This window comes from Hyperolius riggenbachi, chromosome 4, assembly GCF_040937935.1.
Source record: "Hyperolius riggenbachi isolate aHypRig1 chromosome 4, aHypRig1.pri, whole genome shotgun sequence".
Classification (NCBI taxonomy): domain Eukaryota; kingdom Metazoa; phylum Chordata; class Amphibia; order Anura; family Hyperoliidae; genus Hyperolius; species Hyperolius riggenbachi.
Window position 1 is genome coordinate 158,627,345 of NC_090649.1, and position 19,468 is coordinate 158,646,812.

Here is a 19,468-nt window from a genome sequence, read left to right on the forward strand (position 1 = left end):
GACACAAGAAATGCCGGAAATTTTTTTTTCCATCAAATTATTTTTTTTTTATTAAATTACACCTATTTAAATGTGATTTCCCTTAAAAAAAAACACCCGAATTCACAAACACAAATTTTTCCCGAATTTAGTTACTGAACCCAATTGAATTCGAACCCGAATTTGCCCCGGACCCGAATTCGAATGTACTCGAATCTAATTTGGGTACATTCGAGCATGCCTGATTGTCTCCTATGGGTTTGTATGGTCATACAGCAGGTAGTATCATATCCTAGTATTTGCACTGCCATTGCATTGGGGCTCATTCACTATTTATTATTTAATAACTGATGGTTGATGCTTTCATCTAGCACTTTTGTGTACACTATATTTATTGCATGGTGTATGTTTACTGTATGACCCGGGTCATACTCCTGTATGGGCTATTGCAGCCCCTGCTGGAGAGGTCTTGTTCTTGCTGTATCTGTATTATCCCCTGTGGTTGAATGACATGGGCTGTTCGGTCCTTGTTATAATTTTAATTGTTTTTAAAGTCGAATAATACTTTTTTTGGCTATCGAATAAACTTTTGTAACTTCTTGAATATAATTGCATGGAATTGGTTCTTTGTTCTTTTGATCAAGGAATTATGATATGACAGTGGTGCTCTTTACAGGGAAATTTCTTTCTTTAGTTCTATCCTTCTCATTGAATGCTGCATTTTGGGAATTTAGAGTTTTCACATATGCCACGGGCACAGGATGACGCAGCACCACAGCTCCTAGTACCTCTACTCTTTGGCCTGCCTCTGTTATGCTTGTTAGAGTGAATGACCAGCCAAGGGTTATTGTCACAAATGTAATTTGTTCTTTTTGAGCTCATGGAGATCACCAACAACACACAGTGCGGTCACACAGATGTTAAAGTGACACGGTAACAGAACACGTTGCTCACATAGCAGGCAGTGACCAGCCAAAGGGTACTGTCACAAATCTAATTTATTTTTGGCATGCGGAGGTCACCTGGAGCACACAGTACAGTCACATGATGTTGAAGTGACACGGTAATGGTATACTAGTACACATTGTTCACACAGCAGACAGTGACCAACCAAGGGGTATTGCCACAAATCAAATTTTTTTGAGGGGCACACGTAGATCACCTAGAACACACAGTACGGTCACACAGATGTTGAAGTGACACAGTAACCGCACAAGTTGTTCACACAGCAGGCTGAGAGCAGGCAAACAGACAAATGGGTGCACACACATAATATCAAATTGCTTGCCACCACCAGTCTATACAGGGACACAACTTGAAAAGACACAGTTATGCAAAACAAACTTTGTTTAACTGTTTGCTCTATGCAAAACACAATGGCCTCAATTCACTAAGATCATGCTGGAGATAATAAGGTAAGAGATAACTTGCCACCACAGTTACCACACCAACTTACCTCCTCTGTATAGAGAAGGAGATACAATTGGGAGCCCCCAATAGTGTATTATTGATAGCACAATTGGAGTAAATACAGATAGGGTTATACTCACAAGTCTAGGTTGCCGGTATATAGGCAACCACTTTCTTCGTCTAAGGGGAAAATAATCCTGTCCCCACTCAGGTTAGAAGAGTCGCTCTCCGTAGAAAAAGAAAAAAGTGATCACACCAATCCACCAGGTGGATAATAATGTATAAGAGGAGTACAGAGGTGCCAGCAGAATAAAAAAGAACCACAATTTTAAAACCAAATAAAAACGTGGTTGGCAAGGGTGGACTTGCCAACCTAACAATTTACACAACCAATTTTGTATGGTATAAACAAATTTAATACGTACTCCAAAACAAACACCATATGCAACGCGTTTCGCGGGTCCAAAGCCCTCCTCCTCAGGCAAAAATAAAGAGGAGGAGTAACAGTAGAGTTGTGCGTACGAGTGTAGCGCCTCTATGCAGAGCGGGCGCTACACCAACTGCTTTTATACTCTTCCTGTGTAATCAGGCGTGAGTGCGCTCCAGATGGGGGCGGAGATCTGCTGAGAGTGGAAGTGTTTGTAGATAGACCTATATCTACAAACACTTCCGCCGACTGTGGGCATGGCTTTCCCCTCATGCTGCGACCCCTCCAGCCCCCCAAAACGGCCCCGAGCGAGCCCCGGGGGGGATTTCTGCAGGGGGGCCCGGTGGGGCCTAGTTACGCCCCTGGCCTCAGGTAAGTGAAACTGTTTTTTTTTAACAGGAATTTACAGTTTCGCTTTAAGTTTCGGTCTGTTTCACTTCAGGGTTACTGTGGAGCTGGTGCCCTTTACGTTTGTTTTGTCCTGCTTTAACCTTGCTGAGACTCTGTCCAGCGTCCACTTCTTGTGGTATTATAACTGGAAACATCAATATAGAAAACATCCCAATGGCCTCATTTCCTAATTAGTATTGGTGTTCAAATTCTGCATAGTGAATTCAGTACACCCGAATGCTCCTTATTACCACTGTTCAGTATTGGACAAGTGGCTGACTTGTGTGTCAAGGAACATTTCACGTGACTCCAATCCTTCCTCCTCATCAGATTCACGTGAAAAGCAATATGACATGCAAGTCAGTGAACTCCTCCTGACCCTGTCCACTTGTTCAGTGCTGAACAGCTGCAGTCAGGAGCAGTGGCATAGCTAAGGAGCTGTGGGCCCTGATGCAAATTTTACATGGGGCCCCCCAAGCACTCTATACATAACAATTGCTAGGGCGCACCGAAACCTGCCAATGGCAACCACAGCGTTAGAGGTGCAAGAAGGGAATGGGGAACAGTTTGTTAATGATTACTACTGTTCGAAGTATCTATAGTAGTGATTATTACCAGCACAGGACCAATAGAGAGCTAATACAGCAGTTGAGGGAGGGCCCTTCCTGCCCAAGGGCCCCGATACGGTCGGAACCTCTGCAACCCCTATTGCTACACCCCTGTCAGGAGCATTTGGGTGTTCTGAATTCGCTATGCCAAATTCGAACACCAGCACTACTCCTAATGCTCACTGTCTGGGGATCATTCTGGACACTAATTTAAACCACATATAGGCTACTACAATGCTTGTACATGCCCTAATTATTTCCCATCTTGGCCACTGTAACGCGTCTATCAATAAAGGGCGCGTGGAAAAAAGGGCGCGGGGTGTAGCCGAAATTGTACGTTTGAATGCAAAACCATATTTTCGTTTAATATGTTATAAACGATAATTTAGTGCTGAATAGGTTAAATAAACGGAAATGAAATGGCAAAATACCGTCTATAACAGTAAACGAATTCTGAAATAAAACGTCAAATAGCGTCTATAGAAAAAAACGCTATTTACACGTGTATAAGTATACCTAACCCTCCCTGTACCTATCCCTAACCCCTAGACCCCCCTGTTGGTGCCTAAACCTAAGACCCCCCTGGTGGTGCCTAAACCTAAGACCCCCCTGTTGGTGCCTAAACCTAAGACCCCCCTGTTGGTGCCTAAACCTAAGACCCCCTGTTGGTGCCTAAACCTAAGACCCCCTGTTGGTGCCTAAACCTAAGACCCCCCTGGTGGTGCCTAAACCTAAGACCCCCCTGTTGGTGCCTAAACCTAAGACCCCCCTGTTGGTGCCTAAACCTAAGACCTCCCTGTTGATGCCTAAACCTAAGACCCTCCTGTTGGTGCCTAAACCTAAGACCCCCTGTTGGTGCCTAAACCTAAGACCCCCCTGGTGGTGCCTAAACCTAAGACCCCCCTGTTGGTGCCTAAACCTAAGACCCCCCTGTTGGTGCCTAAACCTAAGACCTCCCTGTTGATGCCTAAACCTAAGACCCTCCTGTTGGTGCCTAAACCTAAGACCCCCTGTTGGTGCCTAAACCTAAGACCCCCCTGGTGGTGCCTAAACCTAAGACCCCCCTGTTGGTGCCTAAACCTAAGACCCCCTGTTGGTGCCTAAACCTAAGACCCCCCTGTTGGTGCCTAAACCTAACCTTAAAATCACTTATGCATTAGAAATCTTAAAATAACGGTAATATTTAAAGCGATATTTTAGTAACTATAATCAACGCATTATAAATGTAAAAACAAAGTTAATACCAAAAGCGAAGTATTTGTAATACAATCAGGTTGAGAAACGTTATGTAAGCATTATACATATGAAAACGAATTTTAAATGCAAAAAGAAGTGTAAACGAAATTTTAGTTGTAATAGGTTTGTAAGCGTAATTTTAAAACGAAAAAACTAGTTAAAACTCATATAAGCGAAATTTACAAACGAAAAAATAAGTATAATACAAAGTCAAAACTAACTTGTAAACGATATTTGTTATAAACTTTATCCTGTAAATGGAGCCTTTTGTTAACACGATCCCTGTAAAACGCTATTTCCCGTGCGCCCTTTTTTCCTGTCGGGCGCGGAATAGCCGATATTTTGCATTGCAGTCTATGGCGGCGCCCTTTTTGTCCACTATCCCTGTGCGCCCTTTTTTGCTAGCCCACACTGTAACACCTTACTCTGCAGCCTACCGAAAAACAGACTAGTACCTCTTCAGTCCTTATTGAACTCTACAGCTTGTTTTATCCACTTCTCTGCTTCTCTGATGATGCCCCTCTCTGCCAATACCTTCATTGGCTGCCACTTACCCAAATGATCCAGTTCAAACTCCTGGCATTATACAAAGCTCTACACAAGCTGTCCCCTCTATGCATTGCAGAAAGGAAAGGAAGACTGGGCCTCGACCTGGATTTTAAGCAGCAATGCTATAATTTATTATACCATAGTTACAAAACACACAACGTTTCTGCCTGAGGCCTTTATAAAGTGTTAAAACACACTGAGCAAATGCTCGCATATAAATCATATACCATATTAAAAAACATGCCCCTAAAGGGCGGGCACAATCTTAAATAGAGAGATTTAAAGTGACAGTGTACAGATCAATATCTTTCATTAAAAAAAAACATTTCAAACTGAATTCCTCATTAAGTCCATTTGGAACAAGTGTCTCCAGCTTATTGATCCATCTACTTTCCCTTTGTAGGAGGATTGTCTCATTGTCCATCCCTTCTCCCGCTGTAACCTTCTCCAGTACACACCAGTGTAAATCGCTAATCATATGGTTACATTCAAAAAAAATTTTGCCTATTGGGTGAATCAAAACATTTTTCTAGGTCATTATAATATTTTCTGTATAATCTTATGTTGCTTCCAGTGGTGTAGCAATAGGGGTTGCAGAGGTTGCGACTGCACTGGGGCCCTTGGGCTGGTTGCTGCGATGTTCATTTAACCACTTGAGGACAGCAGTGTCAAACCCCCCTAAAGACCAGGCCATTTTTTAGCAAATAGGCCACTGCAGCTTTAAGGCCTCGCTGCAGGGCCATCGAACTCAGCACAAGTGATTCCCTCCCCCTCTTCTCCCCACCAACAGAGCTCTCTGTTGGTGGAGTCTGATCGCCCCACAGATGTTTGTTTGTTTTTTTTACAAATATTTATGTTATTTTTTTTTTGTAATAAATATTACTATTTATTTTTTTATTTTTTACTCCCCCCTCCCTCCCTTCCCCCGCCAGCCAAATCAGCGTAATCGGCTGTCATAGGCTTCAGCTTCAGCCTATGACAGGGGATCACTTCCGCAGCTACAGAGGGGACGAGGGGACAGCCATGTCACATGGCTGTCCCCAGTACAGCGCTGCCTTAGATCACAGCGCTGTACAGGTTTAACAGTCTCCTAGCAGCGATTGTGGCAGGGAGACGGAAGGCGGAGCGCACGCGCGATCCCCTGCAAACTCCGCCCCACATAGCCCATCTCACAGGGGCACTTCAAAAAATAAATAACATTTGATGTAAGACAAGAAAAATTACTATTGATCTTAATTTTTGTGCCCCTCCTGGGATGTGCCACGTGGTTGCCTTTGATGATACCAGAACAATTCTGGCAACCAAGGCATGGAAATGTGCCTTTCTTTTTCAGCAAAAATGTCATCATCTGCTTCAGATTCTTTTTTAGATCCGCTCAGATCAACATATCCCTGATAGTTTTTCCTTTTTTTTTTATACAAAAGTGGGAGGGGAATGAAAAACTTTAGATAAAAGGGGGTCTGCTTCTATGAGTGACCAATTATCAAGTATGCTCTTTCTCACTAATTGGGCATGATTATCAAATGTAGAGATAAACTGTACACCCACATCACGTTGCTCCCTTTGTGACCTCTGTCTCAAAACTTTTCTATCCAATTTTCAAATACATCCAAAACCGAGTTCTCAATCGGTGGATCACTCTTATTCCTTGCTTTTCATCTGTTTGGAATGTCTCCCTCATCATCATGGCCGTATTTCAGGCAAGGCCGCAAAGGCCATGGCCTAGGGCACCAGGAAAGTAAGGGGCGAGTTGTAAGCGGCGGGGTGGCAGTAGCAATTAGCCTGCCGAACATTTCTCCTACTACGAAGAGTTTGCACATAGCATTGTGCGGCTACCAACAGCCAGACCTGACACTCAGGGGATGAAGGGGCAGCGAACATGCATTTACAGTGATTTCTGAGCTGCCTGTCACTCACTGAATGTGCCCCTCGCCAAGGAGCTTACAATCTAAACCCTGCCATCACTTCACTAACTGTCCTTAGAGAACACTACATTCGAATCCCTGCTGTGTCGGACGGGGAAAGGGGGGGGGGGGCGAGTTTAGGATGCTGTCTGTCCAGGGGCAGCTGGTGATAGTGGGCCTTGGGTGGTAAAAAGTACAAATCCGGCCGTGCTCATCATTAGTTTCAGTTCTATCCAGACCGTTTGCTGGCCTCCTCAAAAAATGCCAGAGCTTCCATTTTAACTTTCTCATAAACTTGTATAAATTCACTTCGATATCAAAAATGTCCTGATAGAAACTCGGGACGAAACTCAAACGACGGTTTAATACCGCCAATTCAGTAGAATCAAACTGTCTGTCCGCAATATTAATGACTCTGCTGTAATAGCCGGACTGTGGCCTCTATACATTGCTTCATTCATCTTGAACAAAGTATGTTTATGTCTTCTCACCAGTGGCGTAGCTATAGGGGTTGCAGGGGTTGCGACTGCATTGGGGCCCTTGGGCCAGAGGGGTCCCGAGGGGCCATCCCTCAACCACAGTATTCACTCTTTATTGGTCCTGTGCTGATAATAATCACTTCTATAGATGCTATGAATAGTAGTAATAATTAAAAAAATGTTCCCCGTTCCCTTCTTACACCTCTGACATTGTGGTTGTCCTTGATTGGTTTTGGTGCGCCATAACAATTGTTATGTATAGAGTGCTTGGGGGCCCCAATGTAAAACTTGCACCGGGGCCCACAGCTTCTTAGCAACGCCACTGCTTCTCACACACCCTTGATATGGGTTGATTACCTATAGGGGTGCTCCAGCCAAATTTTCAGGGTGCTGGAAAACATTCTCTTTAATCCTCCAGGTCTGTGGCACATGCACATGCGCAGAAGACCCGGACTAGACCCGACTGAGCCAGTTACCGGGGATGATTGCGGCTGGACGGCAGACCGTGGGAGGATGGTTAGGGGCTCACACGTGTTTATGGGGCTGGAGGAAGCCCCGGGTAAGTATCAAATCTTTAGGTAGCGAGGTCTCTGGTACACTTTAAGGGCCCTGCCTCTGACACAAGAGACCAGGGTTTGAGGACTACAACATGGTGGAAAAGGGACCTGCAAAGTAAAGAAGTAGGGGACTGGGAAAAATGGGCAGACTACATATGGATTATGTTTAGTATCTGTTATTTATATAGCGCCAACATCTTCCGCAGCACCGTACAGAGTATATTGTCGTGTCACTTAACTGTTTCTCTGAGGGGTGCACAATCTAATATGTCTGTGTATGTATTGTGTAGTGTATGTATCTTATTCTAGGGCCAATTTAGGGGAAGCTTATTAACTTATCTGTATGTTTTTGGGATGTGGGAGGAAACCAGAGTGCCCGGGGGAAACCTTCACAGACACAGGAAGGACATACAAACTCCATGCAGATAGTGCCCTGGATGGGTTCCGAACCGGGGTGCCAGCACTGCAAGGCGAGAGTGCTAGCCATTACTCTACTGCGCTGTGCAATGGTTCATTTTTAGCAGGGATTGCCATATTCAGCAGACTTTCTAGCATCGGTTTGGCATTATTAGTATCTCACTGACTACCTTAACCAATGAATAAACAAAGAAGAGCATAAATATTGTTTAGGGAGTAAGCCTCCCCGACCACCCACATGCCTGGGACTGTCACTTTTACCAATATAGCTTGTTTTTTTTGATGAGGAAAATTCAACTCAGCATAAACACAGGTTGGTGCAGCTCTCCTGTGTCATTCAAAGAGATATTTTATAGTACAGTATAAACATTTTTGCTCAAAAGGAAGTAAAAAGTTGTGTGAACATCAAAGTCACACCATTATATGGCAGCTGATACAATGAAACAGTTGTCCCTTACATGTTAGCTCATGGCTTTAATTTGCTCAGGGCCATATCCATTTCTTCTGGACTGTAATTGACTTTATATCTCCACAAAGTACACAGTTAAGTCTTGGCAAAGCAGACCCACTAGGATTGGACAAGGTTCAAAAGCAGTGGTGTAGTCGTATAGCTAAGGAGCTAAGGTCCTCAGTGCAAGTTCTACATTGGATCTCTACAAATAACATCTGATATGGAGCACCAAAACCTGTGTCATAAGTGTCATAGAAGTTTAAGCAGTGCAACGCACATACACATGTAAACATACCAGCAGAGTACCCGGTGGCGTAGCTATGGAGCTATGGGCCCCGGTGTGAGTTTTACATTGCCCCCCCCCCCCCCCCAAGCGCTCTATGTGTAACACTTGATACAGCGCAACAAAACCTGCCAAGGTCATCCACAGTATTAGAGGTACAAATAACGGATGTGGAACAGTTTGTTAATGATTACTACTATTCAAAGCATCTATAGAAGTGATTATTACCCCCACAGGACCAATAAACAGCTAATACTTTGGTTGAGGAAGGGTCCCTCTGGCCCAAGGGCCCCGATGCGGTCGCTACCTTTGCAACCCCTATTGCTACGCCACTGAGAGTACCAATGGAAAGCTAATACAGTCGTTGAAGGAAGGCCAATGGTAGGCCCCTCTTTTCCAGAGGCCCTGGTGTGATTGTAACCTCTGTACCGCACATTGCTAAGCTGCTGGTCAAAGGGAACACAAAAATCCTCTCACCAAAGGAGCTTTATAAAATATAATTATGCCAACTTAAAACAAAAGGAATTTGCAATGAGTTAGCTTTACTTGAGCAAGAGGGTACTCCCATAAGGTATCACTTCTGCTGAGTGAGTGAATATGCAAATCATTCCTTTATGTCCCTGAAAAGCTGGTTCACTCTAGGCATAAGTGTCGACTCTTCATGACTTCCAGAGGAATCATACAGCTGTAGACTGTTCATTGTTGGATCTGAAAAAAATCTAACTAGCCTTCCCCATCAAAGAACTACTATAAAAGTGCAGCAGCTGCATACTGACTATTTACTGTACATTATGAACAGAGTACAGTGAGAAAATTGTGTATAAGATCATATGGTTTGTGCTCAGGTATTAAGCAGGGCGGCCACAGAGGGAACCTTATAAACAAGGATGGGGGAAGTATCTCATCTCACCTGTAATTGAAGGTTACAGCTTCTTAATTATAAACTGCGCTTGGCAGGCTTGCCTCTCACCTGAGTATCACAGCTGTCACTGTTGTTAACCTATATACGTCATTTCACTTCTTAGCTTATAATCATAGAGATGGGCAAAAACATGTACCTTGTATGCAAATTCCTGCTTAGGAGGAAATATTCAGGGCCAATCGGAATCCCAGACTGTCGGTCAATTAACTGTTAGCCATGTTAGTTTATCAACTGACATTTTGTTAAATCAGCAATTCCCAAGCCTATGTAAGGCCTGTAACATTTCTGCAGAGAAGGCAGATCTTTCAATCATCTCTTGTTATTGGAATTCTTTTCACTTCTACATTCCATTAAAGTGTATCTAGAAAGTGCTAAAATATGGAGCACTATCAACATTCTTATGAAAAGCACATGAGTTATATCATAAGAAGTGTTGATCATGAACACAATACATTCCGTTGCAAACAATATCAGCAGTAGGTAGTTCAGTAAGGAGCAGCCAATGAAAATCCTTCTATGACGGCTTAGTAGGCACAATCTTGCTGTAGGTACCAATATGCTAGATCAGTTGCCTTAACTGGATTGAAAACACAACTGCAACTATTGGGAAGCAGCCCCTGCAGTTTCAGCTAGGGTCCTTTTCGGGCCCTTTTCCATTGATTAGTGATGCGAATGCGGCTACCTCGCCACTTCACATCACTACCGCTGCTGGCCGCGTCACTGCCACATCTCCCGATGCAGAAGTGCCTGGACGAGACGGGGGGCGGATGCATGTGGCTGTGCGAGAATCTGCAGCATACTGCAGATTCTCGGATTGCTCTGCACCGCTCCACAAGCAATGGAAACAGTTCCATTGCTGTGCATTAGGTTCAGGACACCTGTGGTTCGATGCGGCTGTGTAGCCTGGCAGTTGCCAGGCAGTCCTGCTGGGGCACATTGGCTCCAGTAGTGCCTGAATCACACACCTGAAACAAGCATTTGGCCAATCCAGTCAGACTTCAGTCAGAAACACCTGATCTGCATATGCTTGTTACGGGTCTATGGCTAAAAGTATTGGAGGCAGAGTATCAACAGAACAGCCAGGCAATCCGCATTGTTTAAAAGGAAAACAATATGGCAGCCTCCATATCCCTCTCAGTTGAGGTGTGCTTTGAGTAGGTCAAATTTTCTTGAGTGTCTTTAGAAGATTGAAATTCCCATTCAGGGCCAGTTCAGGCCTCGATGGGGCCCTGGTGGAAAGGTACTGTGCCCCCCCCCCCAACAGCCAAGCCAAATCAGCCCCCAGGGTCCCCGAGTTGTGCTCCCTGGGGCTGGATTGTAACTCACCTGTCTTGGCCCACTGCTCCACCCCTGCTGCCTGACTCTTCTCAGTGAGGAAGAGGAGCCCGGACTGAACAGTGCGCTGGGACAGGTGAATTGCAATGCTGCAAAAAAAGGTGCTGTGGCCGCGGGAAGCACAATTCGGAGGAAATCTGGGGGGTCCGGAAGTGCGATGGGACGGAAAATTGCCCCCTCTGCTTCAATGGAAGCGCCGGACCTGAGAACATTTTCATAGCTTTTGCCTACTCTGGTCTCCAGCAACATTTTAAGCTTGGAATTTTGCCAATTCATGCTTCATACAGCCATATGGAAGGCAGCAAGTTCAGTTGCATTAACCAGTTCACTTCCAAAACAGCTGTAGCAAAAGCTTCAGCAAACTTCCTGCAACCGCTAATCTCTTATTTACCTCACAGTTCTGGGATTAAATCAGACACATGGGCAATGAAAACATCTAGCATCTCATATTTCACTAACGTTTTTACAAAATATAGCAGAAATGCAATAGTGTGCCGTATAGACAGCTTAGTCAAATTAGGTCAATTGTCAGTTTATCGTTGTAATTATTCTTCAGTAAGTGATATAATAATATATGTATATTGAGCACAGTTACAGGCAGTAGCACCCCTGAAGCATAGCAGCTCAGTTTCAGAAACAACTTAGACATGCCTAAATAACAAGTACTGTGTATTTATTTCCTACAGTGCTAATGGTACACTATTTTCCTCAGATGTAATCATTCCATCAGATTTTAATGATTAAATTGTACAGAAAACAGGACACCTTCATGTAACAAATGTGTTTACCAAGTAAATTAGAATTGCATGGAATCGGAGGATCCTGCTGCTGCTGGACATAGTAGGATGGTACCTGCTATAGTTAGCTTTAATTTCACCTTGGTTGGAGTGATTATTATTTTTTACCACAATAACATTTTAACATAGCTGATATATGTGGTGTCCATCAGGCCACTGCCACCCACAAACACCATATTTACATATATATCTATAACAATGATGATTATTGTCAATTTGTCACCCATGCTGACCCTATACATACATCAGATTACTATCACCCATGCTGACCCTATACATACATCAGATTACTGTCACCCATGCTGACCCTATACATACATCAGATTACTGTCACCCATGCTGACCCTATACATACATCAGATTACTGTCACCCACGCTGACCCTATACATACATCAGATTACTGTCACCCATGCTGACCCTATACATACATCAGATTACTGTCACCCACGCTGTCCCTATACACACATCAGATTACTGTCACCCACGCTGACCCTATACATACATCAGATTACTGTCACCCATGCTGACCCTGTACATACATCAGATTACTGTCACCCATGCTGACCCTGTACATACATCAGATTACTGTCACCCATGACAGTAATAAGTTTAAGCACCAACTGGGTTAGCACCGCAGTGCACAGCTGATCAAAAGTTTTGCGCTAGCAAAGTCTGGTGCACTTCGCATAGAGTTTAATGGCGCTGCATTGCGTGCGGGACTTTGCGCGCGATCTAAACTTATCTAAACTTAGCATGCCTAAACTTATCACGCCTAAACTTATCACGCCTAAACTGGCTTTTCACCAGTGTGGTGCAATGGTTATCACGCCTAAAGTCTATAACTGGGTTAGCACCGCTTTGTGAATCGAGCCCATTGAGTTATACTCCTGTTTGCCTGATGAAGCAGGACCACACCTGTGAAACGTGGAGTTCAATAAAAAAATTTGTATTGATATACATACATCAGATTACTGTCACCCACGCTGACCCTATACATACATCAGATTACTGTCACCCACGTTGACCCTATACATACACCAGATTACTGTCACCCACGCTGACCCTATACACACACACCAGATTACTGTCACCCACGCTGACCCTATACATACATCAGATTACTGTCACCCACGTTGACCCTATACATACACCAGATTACTGTCACCCACGCTGACCCTATACACACACACACACACACCAGATTACTGTCACCCATGCACACCCTTTCTGATGAGACTGGTAGACACTGATGATTCATTCAACAAAATGCACATTTTGGTTCCACAAAAACTGACAAAGTCAGTTTGCATATTGGTGAATTAATTAAAAGCTCCCACAACAAAGTTCTGGTCCAGCCCTCACAAATTCTTTTATTTGCTGTTCAGTAAGATTTAATCATAAGCACTGCTCCTTATTCCATCTGAACTGTACAAAGTAACACATAGAGATGTAAGGATGGCTTCAAGGTGCAAACATAAAATCATATTATAAACAGAGACTGCAATGTTCTCATTCAGCAAGCCAGTGCTAAGACCAGTGAAGTGCAGAAACCCATAGCTGCCAGCCAACACGGCATAGTAACGATGCAATGGCAGAAACAGATTGCAATTCCCTTGGTTACTTTGGGTTAATGCTCTGATATTTGCATTTCTCCATTAATAGATGACGTGTTGCATATAAAATTTGAAAGCTGGTTTTACGTAAAATCACAGCTTTCTTGTCTAAATATAATTATACTTAACTTATATCAATAGCCTATAATACATAATTACCAACCTACCCGGGGCATAACTACAAACCATGGTGTCCTTATCGGGCCCTCCAATATTTACACCCTTTCCCTTGCCTACCCCTGGTGACCTTGCAGCCTGGGGGCCAATCTTGCAAGGGTCCTAAAACAAGTAATTTCCACATCTATAACAAGTGTGCCTCAAAGACACCTGATCTGAAGGCTGGACCCCTTTATCGGAGGTAGTGAAGTAGTACATGGCGCCCCCTAGCAGCTCTAGGCCCCCCTGCAGGCACAGGGGCTGTTCCCCTCCTGTTACACCCCTGCTACCTACACCAGAATTTTGCAAATGACAGACATTCAATAATCACGTTTATTTGCTAACTGACTCAGTGGTATCACTGTAACTCCATCATTTCTATTCCTATCTGAACATGAGAAGGTGGACTCACCCTTCACACTTTGGAGATTTGGGCTCTTCCATCTCTGTGTCATTGGTCAGTATGGTCCTGAAGTGAAAAGGGAACATTCCTCCAATGATCAGTTCATGGTCCTTAGATTCTACAAATCCATGGAGATCGAACTTCCCAATCAGCCTGCACTCCTGCCCCTGCACTTGAAGCTGCTCCAGCAGGCTGATGATCAAAGCAAAGGCAGCAAGTAGATAGAAAGTCTTCCTATCCATTGAAAAGTACATTTTCCTGGTCTGCGTGAGGACTGACATGAATAGCTGGTGCCAGAGATGATCAGTTTATATCAATAGCTGGCTGACTGTGACCTATTGACCTGTAAAAGTATTGAATAGCTGAAGAGAGGTTGCCAGATGCTCCTTGGCACATAACATGGTTCATTTGTCAGTCTGGAGAGGAAAGTTGTGCTGCTAGCAAATAAAGATATGCTGCCTTACCTGCTGTAACATTAAATAGAGCCGCAGCTATTCCTAGGGGACAGGGCTGCCTTCATGATTGGAGGTGTTCACAGTACAGTGTATGAAAAGGAAGTCACAGGCTGGCTATAGCCAAGATAAATCTCTGTTTCAAAAAAAACTTCAAGTCCCAGAATCCCCTGCCTGACGCCAGCATTTGCATGCCAGTTTTTCTTTTACACATCTAATATATACACATACACACCTACACATGCTAGAGTTTGTGAACTTTGCTATATTTCTATATGAATGTAGCCTAAAACATCCACTTTTCAAGCAAGTCCTAAAAGTAGATGAAGAAAGTCTTGTTAAAGCAATAAAACGGAAATCTTTATATTTGGTCATGTATTTATTGAAAAAGATAGTTATAACATAACATAAGGCAAAAGTAGTGAGTCCCACCCTCAGCATTTGGTCTGATGAAGCTTACCACAAGCTTACCCTATGAAGCTTACCACAAACAGCAAGTAAATGTGTGTGGTAACTGCTGATTTAGCCCATTCCTCCATACAGAACATACAGAACAAAGATATTGGTGCCTGGGTTTGCACACATGAAGCAGTCATTTTAGGGCAGCACGGTGGCGTAATGGTTAACGCTCTCATCTTGCAGCGCTGGGTCCCCGTTTTGAATCACAGCCAGGTCATGGAGTCATAGTGGTTATCAGCACTCTTGCCTTGCAGCACTGGGTCTCTGGTTCAAATCTCAACCAGGGAACTATCTGTGCTGATTTTGTACATTCTCCCTGCGTCTGCGTGGGTTTCCTCCATGCACTCCAGTTTTCTCCCACATTCCAAAAATATACAGATAAGTTAATTGGCTTCCCCCCAAATTGGCACTAGACTATGATGTATACACTACACAATACATACATAGACATATGACTATGGTAGAGATTAGATTGTGAGCCCCTCTGAGGGACATTTAAGTGGCAAGACAATAAACTCTGTACAGCGCTATATACGACCTTGCCTTAGCTAAAGCTGAAGGTAAATACTCCATTCTCCTCCTCCTTGACCTGTCAGCAGCTTTTGACACAGTAGATCATCCCCTACTCCTCCAGTCCCTCCAGTCCTTGGGCATTCACGATCTCGCCCTGTCCTGGCTTTCATCCTACCTCTCCAACCGCTCCTTCACGACCACCTTCAATGAGTCCTCGTCCACCCCCAACCACCTCTCGGTGGGAGTCCCCCAAGGTTCGGTCCTTGGCCCCCTACTGTTCACCCTATACACATCCTCCATTGGCAAGGTTATCTCCTCCATGGGTTTTAACTATCATCTGTATGCAGATGACACCCAGATCTACCTCCACACCCCTGACATATCCACCACTACCATGGACAAGGTCTCCTCCTGCCTATCCGCCATCTCCTCCTGGATGTCTGCTAGGTTCCTGAAACTAAATCTAGACAAAACGGAATTTATGATCTTCCCACCCCGGCCATCCACGAACCTCCCAGATGTGCATGTCACTGTTAACCACACTACCATTCGCCCTACCTCTCAAGCCCGCTGTCTGGGTGTCACCCTGGACTCCGCACTCTCCTTCACTTCCCACATCCAAAACCTCACAAAGTCCTGCAGCTTCCACCTTCGTAACGTCTGTAAGATTCGCCCTTTCCTGACCTCTGCCACCACCAAACTCCTCATCCATGCCCTCATAATTTCCCGCCTTGACTACTGCAATGCCCTGCTGTCTGGTCTCCCTATGACCCGAACAGCCCCACTGCAGTCCATCATGAATGCGGCAGCCAGAATTATCCACTGCTCCCATCGCTCCACCACGGCAGATCCCCTCCTAGAATCCCTCCACTGGCTTCCTATCCAGTCCAGAATCAGATTCAAGATACTGTTTCTGACCTACAAATCTGTCCACAAAAGATGTCCAACCTACATTTCCGATCTTACCCAGAGGTACACACCTAGCCGCTCACTCCGCTCTTCCAATGAACTTCGCCTAACCGCCCCCCGCATCACCCAGTCCCATGCACGCCTCCAGGACTTCTCAAGAGCTGCTCCAACACTATGGAACTCCCTACCTCCACCCATTAGGGCAGCCCCCTCCTTCAACATCTTCAAGAAAGCCCTCAAAACTCACCTTTTCACTCTGGCCTACTACCCCTCACAAGTGCTCTAAACCTACAGCTGAACTCTGGTCCCCTACCATTCGTGTCCTTACCTCTCCCTCTAGATTGTAAGCCTTTGGGCAGAGTCCTCCTCCTTTTGTGTCCTACCTGATCTGGCACCTCCATTACTGTGCACCCATGCTATGCATCTGAGTGAACATAACTTGCCTAATCTCCATGCTCCATCCAGTGACTGACTAAGCATTACCTTGTACTAATACTGTGCTGTGTGATCTGGTTTTCTTGTATTCCTGTATTGTCATATTGCTGTATGTCACCCCTAAATATTGTCTGTAACCTAAATTAATGTTCAGCGCTGCGTAATATGTTGGCGCTTTATAAATACAATAAATAAATAAATTATAAATATACAGTAAATACTAAATAGTAACTTTAGATCTTGCCACAAAATATGAATTAGGTTAAGGTCAGGAATTTTGCTTGGCCATTCCAGAACATTCCCTTTATTCTTTTCTGACCATACTTTGGTAGAACAAGGATAGTTGTCTTGCTGCATGACCCACTGTTCACAGACAAACGCTTTAGTGTTCTCTGGTATAGTCCGAAATTCACTGTTCCATCAATGATGTCAGCAAAACAGGCCCGTCAGAACACTAACACAAGCATGTTTTACTGATGGTAAATGGGATGATTCCTGGTGGTTGAGATCCCATTTGCCGAGTTTCTGTAATGAGAGAGACCAGGAGCCCGATGGTGCAGTATCGTTAGGTAAAGTTGGTATGAGTAGGGTAGTGAAATATACTCACAAGGGTGGGTTGCACTCCTGCAACCACCTACAGAGCCTATGGGAAATTAACCATTCCCGTTCGGTATCCCAGATCTGCTCAGCAGGTACTGGTTGGTCGCTCTCCTTAGGTATTTGGACAAATGGTGTACCATATACTACCCCGAAGGGCTGGACTACAACTGAGAGAACTTGTTAGAGGCGCCCAGAATCTAACTTCTTTAAATTATAAGGTATAGGAGTAATTAGATCTTACCTCCATGCATGGACAAACCATATAGGTATACGTAATTTTAATGATGCACAAAAAAGACAACACATTTCATGTGTACTGGCCCGCTTCCTCAGGTCAATAACAAATGCCTAAGTCTGTAACAGTGGCAGGCAGTGTTGCCAACCGCCCGTAAATTTACGGGCAGCCCGTACATTTTGATACAAAATGAGCTGCCCGTGAATTCCGTAAGGAATTCAGCAGCGTCCGTAAGGGCGGCGCAGTGGAGGAAGAGCTGTGGGCAGCGGTGGAGAAGGGGGGCAATCTCCCCCCCCTTCTCTCACCTTAGTGCTCTCCCTCCCTCGCTGACTGTCCCCTCCTGATCTAAGTGCTGGGTGGCATTTGGCAGGGGGCGGGACTTACCTTCCGTCTCGCTCCTGGCCTGGAAGTTCTGCTGCTCTGGTCTGGACCAGACCAGAGTAGCGGCAAATCATCCCGCGCCGGCGACGAGACGCAGGTAAGTTCCGCTCGCTGCCGCCTGCCAGCCACTCAGCACTTAGATCAGGAGGGGACAGTCAGCGAGGGAGGGAGAGCACTAAGGTGAGAGAAGGGGGGTATATTGCCCTCCTTCTCCACCGCTGATGCCACAGCTCTCCCTCCACTGCGCTGCTGTCCTCCTGCTGGGGGGGGGGGTCACCTGGCTATCTATTGTGGGCACATATACCTCTGGCTACATATACTGGGCACATATAACCCCTGACTACATATACTGGGCACATATACCCCTGACTACATATACTGGGCACATATACCCCTGGCTACATATACTGGGACATATACCTGTGGCTACATATACTGGGCACATATACCCTGCCTACATATACTGGGGACATATACCCCTGGCTACATATACTGGGACATATACCTGTGGCTACATATACTGGGCACATATACCCTGCCTACATATACTGGGGACATATAACCCTGGCTACATATACTGGGGACATATACCCCCCTGGCTACCTATTGTGGGCACATATACCTCTGGCTACATATACTGGGCACATATAACCCTGACTACATATACTGGGACATATACCTGTGGCTACATATACTGGACACATATACCCCTGGCTACATATACTGGGGACATATACCTCTGGCTACATATACTGGGCACATATACCCCTGCCTACATATACTGGGGATATATACCTCTGGCTACATATACTGCGCACATATATCCCTGGCTACATATACTGAGGACGCTGGCTGTTTGCCATTATGTGCATTTACTGGTGAAAAGCTGTCTCTTATTATGTGCATTTACTGGTGAAAAGCTGTCTCTTATTATGTGCATATACTGGTGAAAAGCTGTCTCTTATTATGTGCATTTACTGGTGAAAAGCTGTCTCTTATTATGTGCATTTACTGGTGAAAAGCTGTCTCTCATTACGTGCATTTACTGGTGAAAAGCTGTCTCTCATTACGTGCATTTACTGGTGAAAAGCTGTCTCTCATTACGTGCATTTACTGGTGAAAAGCTGTCTGTCATTACCTGCATTTACTGGTGAAAGGCTGTCTCTAATGTGCATTTACTGGTGAAACGCTGTCTCTCATTATGTGCATTTACTTGCCATGCCCACCTTTGTCGCCGCGACGCGCTTTGCGCGCCGCAAATTTCCTCGAACATGTTGCCCCCTACCCATTTGACTGCCCCCTCGTATGTGCCAGTCTAGAACCGGCCCTGTACCCCTGCCTACATATACTGGACACATATACCCCTGGCTACCTGTTCTGGGGACATCTATACCCCTGGCCACCTATTCTGGGGACACCTATAGACCTGAGGCTACCTATTTTTGGGGAACCACTGCTGTCAGATTAAATGTATTTTGGGGAACTGCTGCCAGATTATGTGTATGTTGGGGGAATCGCTGCTGCCAGATTACATCTATTTTTTAGGAACCACTGCCATATTGTCTGT

At 44.8% G+C, this 19,468-nt stretch overlaps 1 protein-coding gene across 1 annotated transcript in view; it reads right to left on the minus strand.

The window, feature by feature from the left end:
• LOC137570568 (vomeronasal type-2 receptor 1-like) overlaps positions 1-13,996 on the minus strand; it is a 66,951-nt gene extending 52,955 nt beyond the window's left edge. Inside the window, exon 1 of the mRNA XM_068279269.1 lies at positions 13,927-13,996. Within this exon, the coding sequence (XP_068135370.1) occupies positions 13,927-13,958 (32 nt within the window). The 5' untranslated portion in view covers positions 13,959-13,996. The remainder of the gene's footprint in view (positions 1-13,926) is intronic.
• Between the last annotated feature and the right edge of the window lie 5,472 nt (positions 13,997-19,468).